This window comes from Bison bison, unplaced genomic scaffold (assembly GCF_000754665.1).
Source record: "Bison bison bison isolate TAMUID 2011002044 unplaced genomic scaffold, Bison_UMD1.0 scf7180017864471, whole genome shotgun sequence".
In the NCBI taxonomy this organism is placed as follows: Eukaryota; Metazoa; Chordata; class Mammalia; order Artiodactyla; family Bovidae; genus Bison; species Bison bison.
In genome coordinates, this window is record NW_011495032.1 from 32,130,503 (window position 1) to 32,146,443 (window position 15,941).

Consider the following 15,941-nt stretch of genomic DNA (forward strand, 5'->3'; position numbering starts at 1 on the left):
CAATCCATCCTAAAGGAAATCAGTCCTGAATAGTCACTGGAAGGACTGATGCTGAAGCTGAAACACCAATACTCTGGCCACCTGATGCGAAGAACTGACTCACTGGAAAAGACCCTGATGCTGGGAAAGATTGAAGGTGGGAGGAGAAGGTGATGACAGCAGATGATATGGTTGGATGGCATCACCGACTCTATGGACCTAAGTTTGAGGAAACTCCAGGAGTTGGTGATGGACAGGGAAGCCTGGCGTGCTGCAGCCCATGGGGTTGCAAAGAGTCAGACGCAACTGAGTGACTGAACTGATTTAAAAAAATTAAGTTATTTACCTAACTCTGAAAAATTAAGGTACATCTTTACACAACCATTAAAATGGAAAAGAAATATTTTAAGTATAAAAAGCTTCAGATATACTATTGAAATAAGATATAAAACTTCCAATAGAGCTCAACAACGAAAATTATGTATAAAATGATAGGAAGGAAATATACTCTGAGCAATACAAGTGATTTCCACTTTCTTCTAGATAGCTCTTGAATTTTTAAGTTATTGTACAATGAACTTATATTAATTTTATAAGAACACTAAAATGTCATCTATAATTTCAGTCTTTTTGGCATTAGGAACTTATAATACATTTTAAAGTGGCTATTCGAGAATAAGAGACTTAGGAGACATAACTACCAAATGTAATACAGATTTTGTTTGGGTCCTGATTCTAATAAATTGTCCATAAAAAGATGACTTTGAGACAACTGGCAAAATATGAATATGGATAGAGAATTTTATGATAGTGATAAATTATGACTAAAATATTAAAAGAATAATAAAAAATTAGCAGGTGATAACAACATGGTGGGTATGTTGAAAAAAAGTTTATCAAAGAAATAAATAAAAGTCTTTATAGTTAAAATATCAATAAAATTTATTTAAGTTCATAGGAAAAAAATATATCAGGAAGAGAAATAGTTGAAGTGACAGCAAAATATTGAGAACTATTTAAGCTAGGAATAAGCTGATTTACTTTTCTATGCTTTCTATATGTTCAAGTTTTACATAATAAAGCTTGAGAGGAAAAGAGATCAAATATTGTAGAGCCGAAGTGAGTAGCAAAATATTGAGAACTATTTAAGCTAGGAATAAGCTGATTTACTTTTCTATGCTTTCTATATGTTCAAGTTTTACATAATAAAGCTTGAGAGGAAAAGAGATCAAATATTGTAGAGCCGAAGTGAGTAGCAAAATATTGAGAACTATTTAAGCTAGGAATAAGCTGATTTACTTTTCTATGCTTTCTATATGTTCAAGTTTTACATAATAAAGCTTGAGAGGAAAAGAGATCAAATATTGTAGAGCCGAAGTGAGTAGCAAAATATTGAGAACTATTTAAGCTAGGAATAAGCTGATTTACTTTTCTATGCTTTCTATATGTTCAAGTTTTACATAATAAAGCTTGAGAGGAAAAGAGATCAAATATTGTAGAGCCATCTGCCATTCCCACCCTCTGGCTCTTAATTTCAAGAGGACTTTTTAGAGTATAAAGGCAAGGAGACTAGGAAGCCTATATGAGAACTATATTGTTTCTGAACGTGAAGTGCAAGTGGCTCAGTCGTGTCCGACTCTTTGCAATCCCATGGACTATACAATCCATGGAATTCTCTAGGCCAGAATACTGGAGTGGGTAGCCTTTCCCTTCTCCAGGGGATCTTCCCAACTCCAGGACCAAACCCAGGTATCCCATATTGCAGGCCGATTCTTTACCAACTGAGCTATCAGGGACATAAAATCTATCAAACATTTCTAACTAACCTATAGTTTGGGAGTATAGCTCAGATTCTTCAGTATAATCTGTGAGTTGTTTTTCTGACATATGGAATATAGTTTGAAATTGAGACTTTCTAATATTTCACTATTTTTTTTTTCATTTTAAAGGAAAATTTGCAAAGAGAAAAAATCTGAAAAATTCTAAAATATTTTTTAAAATCCTTGCATCTAAACACAAATATAGCATTAGGAAAAATTTTTGATTTTTTCCTTTAAGTCTCTTTTTCTTCCCCTATAAAATCATACCCCTATGAGGGTCTAAGGCTGTTGCTGTTCAATTGGTAAGTCGTGTCTGACTCTTTGTGACACCATGGTATCACAATGCTTTTGGTATCCTGATTTTTTCCACTTAACATTCTAAAGGAAGTACATTCCTATATGACCACATCTTTCTTAATACAGATCATTTTTTTAATAGTTACATGACATGTCTTCCAGTGGTTGTATCATGATTTAAACATTTTCTATAACATTAAGTTTAAGACTTATATTAATAGAGGTTAAAAGGGAAAAGTAGAGTTTTTACAAAAGAAAATAAATCCTATTGGTATTACTTTAAAAACACATCAGGAGACATTTTATTTCCTTATTGATATTGTACATCTAGCTGATACAATATTTAATGTCACAGAAACTCAAAATTATGTTTGAAAACTTCAGCCTAGAATTTGCTAACAATGTTTTCTCATTAACTGAGAAGTGACTATTGAAAATATTATGAAGGTAAGAGAATTACTTTATATGTGATTAGTTTATCAGTTCAGCTGCAGTTTTTCAATTATGATGCCCAATTAGAAAGGATCATTACATTTTGTGAGATAATTATCATTTGTGGAAATAAATAGCATGATAATGATTCATTAGAATTTAATTTCATATCATATTCTGGGACCCATTAAAGCAAAACAACAACAACAAAAATTCTAGACATTATTTCAAGTAGAAATTCACTTTCCCAGAGATAATACCCCATGGGGTAAATGAAGATGTACTTACAACATTATATCTTCATTTTAGAGTATGAGATCTAAAAACAAATAACTATCTCTATGATAATAAAATGTAATGCTTCATTTGTTTGAAGATTCAGTCTTTTCAGTCTTTCCTGGTGACTCATCTTAAACCCTGCTGCCAAGATTAATAAAGCTAAGAAAATAATTCGGACTTCTGGGAGATGCTGCAATTAACTAAAAGATAGGGGTTGGGAATCAATGAATAAAAAGTGGGCAAAACAGCTGCCCTGAATTAACCAAGTGAATTTACTTTAGACATAAGAACAGATCATTAGGGTATTATAAAAATTACCTTAAATACTTAGAAAAAATTGTATCAAACATTAAGGTCTATGTGGTCCACTAAAAATAACAACACAGAATAGGTAACCAAACTTTTTTAGTTTCTTAAACCTAACTAACTAACTATATGTGTGTGTATATATATATATATATATGATATGATGTGATATAAAGCTAGAATGAGAATGCTTTATTAGAAGCACTGACGAGTCTACTTATCTAGTAAGTCCAAGTATACAGAATACAGCTGAAACTGCAAACGCCTTTTAAATAACCAAAGAAGATCCCAATGAGTCCATGGATGAAAGCTCACTCCTGTTAGTATTAAGAGAGAGGCCTTATCTTTTACTTCAGAATCTCTTATCAGAGGACAGGTACTTCTACCATTCTGACTTTATTTATCTGACTTTCTAATCCAGAGTTAAATTAGATGAGAGGAAGCAGAACTGCAGGAGGCAGCATGAGATTAACAACATATCAATCCGACTATGACAGAGAAAAAGCAAATAAGTACAAAATATTTTGGGGGGAATGCTGATTACCTGTAAGAAATCCTAAAAGACATTTCATTCATTCAAAAAGTATTTATTCATGCCCATGTTATGACTCTGATGTAGACGTCAAGAAAATAGCAGTTAAGAAGACAGACCAGAAAAATTCCTACTGTCACGGAGCTTACATTCTCATCCAGGAAGGTAGATAATAAACGAGTAAAAAACAAGAGTAAAATTATATCACACTTCTCTCATTTGATCCTCACAATAACCCAGCAAGCAAACTATTTGCATTTTAACTGTGATTTAGAAAGTTGCCTAAAATCACAATGCTACCAAGTTCTACAGTTGGGACTGATCTCAGACCCATCTAATTTCAGAACTATTTAACAATGCAATGAGTTTTCTTCATAGCACTTGACCAGGATTTTAATTTTATTTTTTTATTTAAAATTTTTCTTCACATTTTGTCTGTGGCATGTGGGATCTTAGTTCCCTGACCAGGGATATATCTGAGCTCTCTGCCTTGGAAGCATGGACTTCCATCCGCTAGACTGCCAAGGGAGTCCCACCAGGATATTTTTTTTTTTTAGTATTTACTTTTAAAATGTTTATTTATGTATTTATTTGCCTGCGCCAGGTCTTAGTTGTGGCACACAGAATCTTTTAGTTGCGGTGTGGGGGATCTAGCTGCCTGACCAGGGACTGAACCAGGGCCCCCTGCATGGAGAGCATGGAATCTTTGTCACTAGACCACCAGGGAAGTCCCAGGATTTTCAATTACACATTTATTTGCGTGGTTCTTCAGCTGATACCATTTTTACCCAGTTAGACTCTATACCATAAGGTCAGAGACCACACCTGGTTTTGTTCAACATCACAACCCAAGCCAATCCAATGCCTGGCACCCTGTATCACTCGGTATGTATTTGCTAACTATTAAGTGAATTCTTTCATTGATATACAATTATTAATATTGATAGTCTGTGAGGATGTGGACACAGGGATGAGCCTGAGTTATCAAAGAAAAACTAAGATGAGAATCATCCAAGAAAGGCAATGTGTAATAAATTTGACTTAGTTCTTACCAAATGGCTTATTCGAAAGTTTTTGACACTTGAGGAGGATCATCATTCCTCCTATTGTCTTGGGTACTTCTTGCCATAATAAATTTTATATTATGCTAGGGTAATAAAATGTGTTGAGTAATTTCTCTTTATTCACTAAATCTCTAGATATAAGCTAACATAAAACATCCAAAGCAAAGAACAATAATGATGTTACAAAGAGATATACATTTTAAGCTGTACTGAGACCTTTCTGTTTTTATTTTTCATTTGTTTGAATAAATGGAATTCTTTACAAATAAACATTTGATTGAAGACTATTAGCACTAGAAACTACTTTAGAAAATATTTGTATCCCAGTAAATTTAGAATTAAAGAAATGCAATGTAAAGAAATTAACTGACTTGCCCAAGGTCACAAAATGTTGAAAACAAAAAGTACATGAAAAAAGTATATATGTACTTCCATAATCTCAAGTTCCCCACAAACCACTAAATTAAAAGCCACTATAATTAAGAATAAACAAAAGTTTAAATCTTTTAGGGGGGAGAAAGGAGATTACATGTCCCGAGGCAGTCTTTTGAGAAGGTATGTTTTCCTAGTGTAATATGAAAATAAAACATAATAAGAGAAAAAAACCCAATAGTGTGTTTATCCTCAATTTAAGAGTACTTGGTTTAATTACAGAGTCCCAAGCAAATTAGGTAGACCAAAAACAATTCAGCAACATTTTACCTTCCCAAGAGATATGACAAAAATAGATGGTACCTCAGTGACTCCAGGTACCTATGTACCAGGTAATAGCTGGCCTATGAGGTTTACAGCTATTGTTGCTCACGCGCTAAGTTGAGGCCAACTCTTTGCAATGCCGTGGACTGCAGCACACCAGGCTCCTCTGTCCACGGGGTTCTCCAGGCAAGAATACTGAAGCAGATTGCCATTTTCTTTGCCATGGGGTATTTCCGAACCAAGGATTGAATCTGTGTCTCCTGCATCGGCAGGAAGATTCTTTACCACTAAGCCACCAGGAAAGCATGTTTTTGCTGTTACTTTCTCATTTTCCTTACCTTATTGTCCTGGGTCCTTGTGCTTGACTATATTTTATATTTGACTGTGCTGATCACTGCCCTCAAAAAATGATTTCTAAGGATCTCCTGGCCCTAATCAGATTGATTATATTCTTTGCAGCCAAAGATGGAGAAGTTCTATACAATCAGCAAAAATAAGACTAGGAGCTGACTGTGGCTCAGATCATGAACTCATTATTGCCAAATTCAGACTTAAACTGAAGTAAGTAGGGACAACCACTAGACTATTCAGGTATGACCTAAATCAAATCCCATACAATTATACAGTGCAAGTGACAAATACATTCAAGGGATTAGATCTGATAGACAGAGTGCCTGAACAACTATGGACGGAGGTTCGTGACACTGTACAGGAGACAGGCAGCAAGACCATCCCCAAGGAAAAGAAATGCAAAAAGGCAAAGTGGTTGTCTGAGGAGGCCTTACAAATAGCTGTGAGTAGAAGAGAAGCAAAAGGCAAAGGAAAAAAGGAAAGATATACCCATTTGAATGCAGAGCTCCAAAGAATACCAAGCAGAGATAAGAAAGTGTTCCTTAGTGATCAATGAAAAGAAATAGAGGAAAACAATAGAATGAGAAAGACTAGAGATCTCTTCAAGAAAATTAGAGATACCAAGGGAACATTTCATGCAAAGATGGGCTCAACAAAGGACAGAAATGGTATGGACCTAACAGAAGCAGAAGAGGCGGCAAGAATACACAAAAGAACTATAAACAAATTTTCACCATCCTGATAATCATGATGGTGGGATCACTCACCTAGAGCCAGACATCCTGGAATGTGAAGTCAAGTGGGTCTTAGAAAGCATCACTACAAACAAAGATAGTGGAGATGGAATTCCAGTTAAGCTATTTCAAATCCTAAAAGATGATGCTGTGAAAGTGCTGCACTCAATACACCAGCAAATTTGGAAAACTCAGCAGTGGCCAAAGGACTGGAAAGGTCAGTTTTCATTCTAATCCCAAAGAAAGGCAATGCCAAAGAATGCTCAAACTACCACAAAATTGCACTCATCTCACATGCTAGTAAAGTAATGCTCAAAATTCTCCAAGCCAGGTTTCAACAGTATGTGAACCGTGAGGGTACAGATGATTAAGCTGGATTTAGAAAAGGCAGAGAAACCAGAGATCAAATTGCCAACATCTCCTGGATCATCAAAAAAGCAAGTGAGTTCCTGAAAAAATCTACTTCTGTTTTATTGACTATGCCAAAGCCTTTGACTGTGTGAACCACAACAAACTGTGGAAAATTCTGAAAGAGATGGGAATACCAGACCACCTTACCTGCCTCTTGAGAAATCTGTATGCAGGTTAGGAAACAACAGTTAGAACTGGACATGGAACTACAGACTGGTTCCAAATAGAAAAAGGAGTACATCAAGGCTGTATATTGTCACCCTGCTTATTTAACTTCTATGCAGAGTACATCATGAGAAACGCTGGGCTGGATGAAGCACAAGCTGGAATCAAGATTGCAGGGAGAAATATCAATAACCTCAGATATGCAGATGACACCACCCTTATGGCAGAAAGTGAAGAAGAACTAAAGAGCCTCTTGATGAAAATGAAAGAGATGAGTGAAAAAGTTGGCTTAAAGCTCAACATTCGGAAAACTAATATCATGGCATCTGGTCTCATCACTTCATGGCAAATAGATGGGGAAACAGTGACAGACTTTATTTTGGGGGGCTCCAAAATCACTGCAGATGGTGACTACAGCCATGAAATTAAAAGATTCTTGCTCCTTTGAAGGAAAGTTATGACCAATGTAGCTGCTGCTGCTGGTGCATCGCTTCAGTCGCGTCCGACTCTGTGCGACCCCATAGACGGCAGCCCACCAGGCTCTCCCGTCCCTGGGATTCTCCAGGCAAGAACACTGGAGTGGGTTGCCATTTCCTTCTCCAATGCATGAAAGTGAAAAGTGAAAATGAAGTCACTCAGTCATGTCCAACTCTTGGCGACTCCATGGACTGCAGCCTACCAGGCTCCTCCATCCATGGGATTTTCCAGGCAGAGTACTGGACTGGGGTGCCATTGCTTTCTCCGATGACCAATGTAGACAGCATATTAAAAAGCAGAGATATTACTTTGCCAACAAAGGACCGTCTAGTCAAAGCTATGGTTTTTCCTGTAGTTATGTATGGATGTGAGAGGTGGACTATAAAGAAAGCTGAGCACTGAAGAATTGATGCTTTTGAGCTGTAGTGTTGAAGACTGTTGAGAATCCCTTGGACTGCAAGGAGATCCAACCAGTCCATCCTAAAGGAAATCAGTCCTGAATATTCACTGGAAAGACTGATCCTGAAGCTGAAATTCCAATACTTTGGCCACCTGATGTGAAGAACTGACTCACTGGAAATGACCCTGATGCTGGGAAACACTGAAGGCGGGAGAAGGAGATGACAGAGGATGAGATGATTGGATGGCATCACCGACTCAATGGACATGAGTTTGAGTAAACTCCAGGAGTTGGTGATGGACAGGGAGGCCTTGCTTGCTGCAGTCCATGAGGTCACAAAGAATTGGGACACGACTGAGTGACTGAACTGAACTGACTGAAGAAAGAAGGTACCTTCCCCTAGAGAGAATCTGCATTTGACTTTGCACCTATTTTGTAGTGTCATCCATTCTAAAATCATTTTAAACTAGGGATTCCTTGATGACTCACAGATGGAAATTTGGACTGAAAATCCATGTCAAATCCCTATAATGTTCACATTATTTCAAAGCAGGTTTGCTATTTTCCTTGGTGCTATGCTCAATGTTGTGCTTCTGATATGCAACAAAGAATATGAAAAATAATATATATACATATATTTACATATAAAAAATATATATTTACAATATATATATGTATACAAAACAATATATATACATATATATATATAGGCAAGGCCATGGGCTCTGATTTATCATCCTCTAACCCAAGCTATTAAAACTTCACTCGATTTTTCTGGATCTAGCTTTCTCTCTTTCCACACAAAGCTACCAAATCCTCAACTTGATATTTTGTCAAAATTTGGTCTCAGACAAAGTAGACTGCTGTGCCTTATTTACTTTTCTGGGCTCTTGCTTATTTTTTTAACTTGTGGTTTAGAAATGTTGTTAACAGCATTCAATAATTTCTCATTTACAATGTAAACAATTGAAAAATAAACCTGTTATTCAATCCACCAATTCCCCTTCTGGGTACATATGCAAATAATAAAACGCTGGGACCTCAACAGATATTTGTATACCCCTGTTCACAGAAGCATTTATTCACACTAGCCAAAAGGTGGAAGCAACCCAAATATTCATCCAAAGATCAATGGGTAAACAAAATAGCAACTCAGAGCCTGAGTGTTGTAGGGGAATCTGTTCTTAGAGACTGGATGACTGCCTGGCTGAGTACAGGCCTAACTGCCCGCTCTCTCCCTAACAGGTTCTGAGCAGTGCCTGAGACCTTGCTCCACAGAGCTTAGGCGTGACACTGGGGACGTAGAAGTGGCCTACCCTGTTTCACTGAATAGCCTGTTTCAGGGAGGAGGAAGCGGAAGACATCTATCAATATGCTGGGTGAGGGGCATGGGGGTGTCAGAGAGGCAAGTGTGTTGTGTTACTATGTCAATAAACTGATTTAAAGTTTAAAACAATGTTCATACATAAAGTAGAATTTTATTCCCTTAAACAGAGAATGATGACATATGCTACAATATGGATGAACCTTGACAACATTATGCAAAGTGAAGCAAGGCAATCACAAAAGGACAAAAACTACATTTATATAAAATACCTAGCATAGTCAGCCTCATAGAGATATAAAATAGAATGGCGGTTGCTAAGAACCAGGAAGAAGGAAGAATGTGGAGGTATTATTTAATAGATAGAGTTTTAGTTTAGGAAGATGAAAAAGTTCTGGAGATGGATGATGGAGACTATTGACAAAAATGTGAATTACTTAATGCTCCTAAAACTTAAAAATGATTAAATGGTAAATTTTATGGTATGTACACTTTACCAGAATTTTTAAATTCTTACTCAAATGAATTTTCTTACCTTCACATTTACTTTAATACATAAAGTGAATAGTAAGTACTTTGTGATTTGAATAACATTAAACAGGGCAAGCCCTTACTCTTGAAAATCTCTGAGTTTAAAAGATGTTTTGTTCCTATTAAACTACATATAAAGGAAAAAAATAACAAGAATATTGGAAAAACAGAAAGATATAAGAAATAAAACTAGGCCTCACTTGACATGGGCTTCCCTTGTGGCTTAGCTGGTAAAGAATCGCCTGCAATGCGGGAGACCTGGGTTCGATCCCTGGATTGGGAAGATCCCCTGGTGAAGGGAAAGGCTACTCACTCCAGTATTCTGGCCTGGAGAATTCCTTGGGGTTGTAAAGAGTCGAACATGCGACTTTCACTTTCATTTGACATTTTACTCCCAGAGTCAGAAGCTCCACAAAAAATAAATTTTACATTGCTTCAATATCAATATCTCTTATTAAAACTTTTCCATTTATTACTATAATGTGAAATTATATATTTGATTAATTTTTAAAAGCTTTGATAATACTCTTAAATATGAGCAATGTAAAATAATCTGTTAAATTATTTTACATTACTTTCTCCTGCCATAAGGTTCCTCCATAACTTTGTGGTATGTACCTGTACATTTCCCATCTGCGGCTCTTTCTCTTCTCTTTATTTTAATAAAGATGCTTACATTTCTTCCATCTTAAAAACAAAAACACCTTCCTTGACTTTGTGTATTCATTTTATTTCAGCCTTTACAGTCAGCACCCTTGAAAATACAGTCTGGACTCCTCTCTATTTCACCTCCCATTCCATTCATAATCAACTCTTATTTCTGTCATGCCACACTACATATTCTTGCTAAAGTCTCAACTGATAAAACCAAGAGATATTTTTTAGTACCTCTCTTTGGTATCTAACACAATGACAACATATCCTCAAAATTTTCTTTCGGTGTTATTATTTTCTTATCTGTAATATATTCTAGTTTCTATGTTCCTGGTTAATATATTATAGTATATACTATCATAAATAGAATTTTTACAAAAAATTTTATGAGATCTGGAGTATTCCCCAAATCATTTGTTTCATATAGCAGTTTACTGTTATCTGGTAACAAGACTTATTAAAGATAAATTAGGCATTTAAAAAACTCAACATTCTAAATTCTCTCATCTTCTCTGAGTTGATGAAAGGGAGCTGTGTTACATTTTCTAGCAAATGTTAGAAAATAACTATTACAATCTTTCCTTCAAGGGAATATAACATTTTGATAGGAAATGTGAAAATAAGTGCAAAAAATTCATGTATAAAATATTTGGAAAAAAGTCTTCATTGTTGTCAAAAATAAACACATTAGTGAAAATAAAATTAATTAAAACATATATATCAGCACACTTCAAAATGCTAGAGAGTAAAATTTTATCTGCTCTTAAATCTATCAAATAATTTTAGGTTTTCAACCTGTTACAAACTTTCAGAAATAATCTTTCAAATTAGTTTGTAGGAACAACTACTTAACATCAAGAAAGATGGCAATTACTAACTGATTTCAATAAGGACCTTTGACTATATAAAGATAGGACTGAAAAAGTATCATGATTTGGTAAACACAGCCAATGTTACATTTCTTTCATTTGGATTTGTATATTTTTATGAGGTACGTTTTTCAACTATGACAGCTATTAAAACCAAATATTCAAACAACTCCACACAATTCCACTATTATTATATGGTATTTTAAACAATTACATGTTTAACCTACTAAACTGTTTAAGCTATTTACAAGTGAAGATTTTGTCTTCTTAATCATTGTGTTCCTAGGACTTTAACTATAGGGCATACAGCAACAGTTAAGCAATAAATACTTTGTGAATAAATGATCAAAAATATATGCAAGTACATTAAGATGAAAATTAGTACACACATACACATACATACCACACCCACGTGAGTATAATAACATAAGGCCTACTTAGGTAAACAAAATATAATCTAAAATTGACTTAGCCCCAAATCACAATTTGATGGTGCTTAGTGGCTCAACTTATAATTATGACTTTTTTAATGAGGAAACGTCCTCATAAATGAAGATATTATAATTATCTATTAGAACATATTAGAATCTTTACTTTCAGGAGAATCATCAGTGATACCAGGATTGAATATAAAGTCAACAAAAATAAAAGTAAAACCAACAGAATTACTGTTTCCATAATAGAATAATGTAAAAATGAGCCTGCACAAACAAAACTGTAAAAGTATTAAAAATTACTTTCAAAACAACAAATTAGAAATAAAAATAACAGCATTTTTAAGACTTAGTTTACATCCACTAGTCTCATTAAGAATCTGATAGCTACTTAGCATAATTTTCATTGTGGTATAAATTTTCCTTTCTTGTTATTTTTAATTTAATAATAAACCATATATAATTATTAATACAAATATTTCCAGTACTAAATTACACTTAATTCTTTATGGTACTTAAGGCAAAGAAGCCCACATTACAATTTTATTTGAAAAAAATGAGATGCACAAAATAATATTCTAGTAGCTTTTTAATTGTAATTTATCTTTAAAATGAAAGCTTAAAAGAGAAAAGTAAGCAAAATAAAGGAAACAAATGCTGTTCCCAAAAGAGGATTCATAGTATCTATATTTTTTGCTAACATGACATAATAAATTGCTAAGGATTGTAGGAATTACTCTATTAACTACATTTAGTAAAAAATTTATCTTACAAAAGCTGAGCTACAGAATGACTCATTTACAAAATGAGTAAAACTTAAGCTCAATTTTATGGATGGTATCTACCAATCAGCCTTCCATGCCCAAACTATATATAGGATCTTTTACTAAAATGAATTGCAACGGCAGTATGGAGCTGAAGACTATAAAATGTACAAAATGGAAGGCATATTAAATATGGCAGTACTACTGAAGCACATCATATCACTGTTTTTCTATTTAAGAAACATTACAAAACTTCCCGGAAAGCTTTCTGCCTCATTCTCAGGTTTACAGTTCCCTTAGTTATAAAAGTTTGATGTTATCTAAAAATGCATCCATGGTTTATTGATTGTACTCTAATAATGCTTAAGAAAAAAAAAGAAGTTACAGTACTTAAAAGATCAAAACAAAATAAAATAAGCAAAGCCAAACTGAGAAGTAAAACTAACTCACTGACACCTACCTCCTGGAAATGCCGTTAGCCAGACATTTATGGCTACACGATTTAGAAGAGAGGGGTGATGATGTAGGGGACAAGTTGAGAGGAGCAATCAAACTGTTGATGATTTCAGTCAACTGTGCACTCTGCAAGAAAATAGTAAACCTTTTACTGTTGCTACAAGAAATATGGTTAAATCTCAGACCTTTAGTGCCTATTAAAGTTTAACCTCTCATGAAACAAGTAAATGTTTGTTTTAGTACATATTTTACTCTATAAAGACAATTTATACCATTACTAATTTTTCCATTTATTATAAATAAATCTACATTTTTAAGTGCTCCTCTTTTTCCATATCCGTTTTTGCTCAGTTCCTTTGTCTACTCATCCTATCTTCTAAAACACTAAAAATTCTAAAAATTCAGCTGATACCATCTATAAAATATCTCCTTTGAGGTAGCCAAATTAATAAAAACAAACTCATAGCTATAATTTATTAAGTGCCAACTATATGCCAGGCACTATATTAAGCACTAAACATAGAATATTGCTATCTTTACGACTAACCTGCAAAGTAGATAATATTAAAAACTACTGATACTACTATTATTAAAATCAATTACAGATGAGGAAGCTGAAGAAAAGATAGATTAAGCAGCTCAATCAAGGATTATAAAATTGGTATGATGTGGAGCTAGGACAACCTGGTGCTCTGTGACAACCTACAAGGGACGGGATGGGACGGGTGGGAAAGAGGTTCAAGAGAAAGGGGAGATATATATATATACACACATACACACACACACACTTATGGCTGATTCATGTTGTATGACAGAAATCAACACAATATTATAAAGCAATTATCCTCAAATTAAAAATAAATTTAAAAGGAAAATAAATAGAGCTAGAATTCAAGCTTAGGCTTCCTTCTCAAATTTTTTCCTAATTTGAATATACCAGTTTTTTCAGATACCCCAAATTTTCATTCATTCTTATCCCAAATTTACATGTAATGTATTTGTAATATATAATAAATATTAATTATTCTCAAAACAATCACATATAACAATTATAATATGCATAAGCCATATCAATGGAAACAGTACATTTCTACAAAAGAGTGACACCTTTTTCATTACACATGTAATCTACTATAGTTCATTACAGAAAAAAGGGAAAGTATGAAGAGGTTTCAAAAATGAAAAGAAAAATAACCTGTAATAATATTTCACAGAGAAAACCACTGCTAATTATGTTGGTATATATCCATCTCCCAAGACAAAATTTTTTATTTTGAATATTTATGAGTTATTCATAAGAGGATTTAAATACCAGAAAAAGTTTTGGAATCAAAATAATTTATCAAAGATCTATTAAGACTATTTCCACAATCACTTTTTAATGAAATAATCCATATTCCAATGTTATCTTTCACTAAAATCGTCTATCAGTAAGTCAATCAAATACCCCACTCAGATCTATTAAGTGGTATCCCAGTTCTTTCCCCATGAAAAAAGTTTAATGATGAGCAATTTTGTTAGAAAACAAGATTTTCCAACCCTAGTATAATGAGTTGATCACCCTATTGCTATGTGCCAATGCTTGACATATTATATTTAAATAACTTTAATTATATCACTATTAGACTAGATATACTAAATATTTTAATTGTACTTAATGTCAAATGACCAACTTCAATAATCAATATCTTAAGAAATTGATATTCTTAAGAAACGTATTTAAGTAGAACAGTTTACAAAATCCACTCAAAGTCCACTCATACCTCACATTACCTGTTTTTCTATATTGCGAAGAAGTAGTGTAGGGCTACTTGGTGACATTTCGAAATCTTGTTCTGGTAAAGGATCTTGACTCTCTTGAGGAATCTGGGGAGTCCCAGAAGTGTTTAAGGAAGCTGGATGGTCTGCAAATTGTACTTGCTTTTTCAATATGTCTTTTGGAAGTCGACATTCTTCTAGGATCACTATCCCCTAGACAAACAGCAATTAAAGAGTTGCAATGAAAACAAATTGATTGCTGGAAGAACTTAAATGTTACAATGCATGTGAACCATGCTTTTTATTATTCCCTAGAAATCAGAAAATAGACAGTTGGAAGTACTCTTTTTTTTTTGAAGTGTTAACATTTTTTAAATTTATTTATTTATTTTAACTGGAGGCTAATTACTTTACAATATTGTAGTGGTTTTGCCATACATTGACATGAATCAGCCATGGGTGTACATGTGTCCCCCATCCTGAACCCACCCACACCTGCCTCCCCATCCCATCCCTCAGGGCTGTCCCAGTGCACCAGCTTTGAGTGCCCTGTTTTCATGCATCAAACTTGGACAGAAGTACTAGTTTAACTCTGTAAAAAAAGTCACTGATCTAAACTAAAATAACATGTATATGTTTGATGGATTAGCCTTGTAAAGTACTGTCATAAATTATATACAAGCAATTGCCTTTCTTATTGGTTTTAGTTATTAGCATTAAAAGCATGATACATTCAGAATAAAGAAAAAGTTGGAAGGAATGATGCTGAAGTTCCAATACTTTGGCCACCTGATGCAAAGAGCCAATTCATTGGAAAAGACCCTGATGCTGGGAAAGATTGAGGGCAGGAGGAGAAGGTGGCAACAGAGGATGAGATGGTGGATGGCATTACCGACTCAATGGACATGAGTTTGAGCAAACTCCAGGAGATAGTGAAGACAGGAAACCTGGAGTGCTGCAGTCCATGGGGTCGCAGAGTCGGACAAGACTGAGTGACTGAACAACAACAAATTTCATAAATTAAAATATGAAACTTACAAACATCCAAACAATAAGCTAACTTTATATTAACTCCTTTCAGAGCATTCTAAAGAACCCCAACACTGTTGTGGCCAGCCAGGAACCATGGATTGGACTGTACTATTGAGAAAAAGTACTCTCTAAACTAATCAAGTTCTCTTTGCTTGCAGAGTAGATGGATTAATAAT

At 34.4% G+C, this 15,941-nt stretch overlaps 1 protein-coding gene across 8 annotated transcripts in view; it reads right to left on the bottom strand.

The window, feature by feature from the left end:
• The window catches only part of KANSL1L (KAT8 regulatory NSL complex subunit 1-like), a 125,903-nt gene that overhangs the window by 51,974 nt on the left and 57,988 nt on the right, over positions 1-15,941 (bottom strand). For all 8 annotated transcript variants that reach the window (XM_010861098.1, XM_010861101.1, XM_010861095.1 and 5 more), the window contains 2 exons: positions 14,749-14,946; positions 12,980-13,101 (listed from right to left, as the gene is read on the bottom strand). In XM_010861098.1, coding sequence (XP_010859400.1) covers positions 12,980-13,101; positions 14,749-14,946 — 320 coding nt within the window. The remainder of the gene's footprint in view (positions 1-12,979; positions 13,102-14,748; positions 14,947-15,941) is intronic.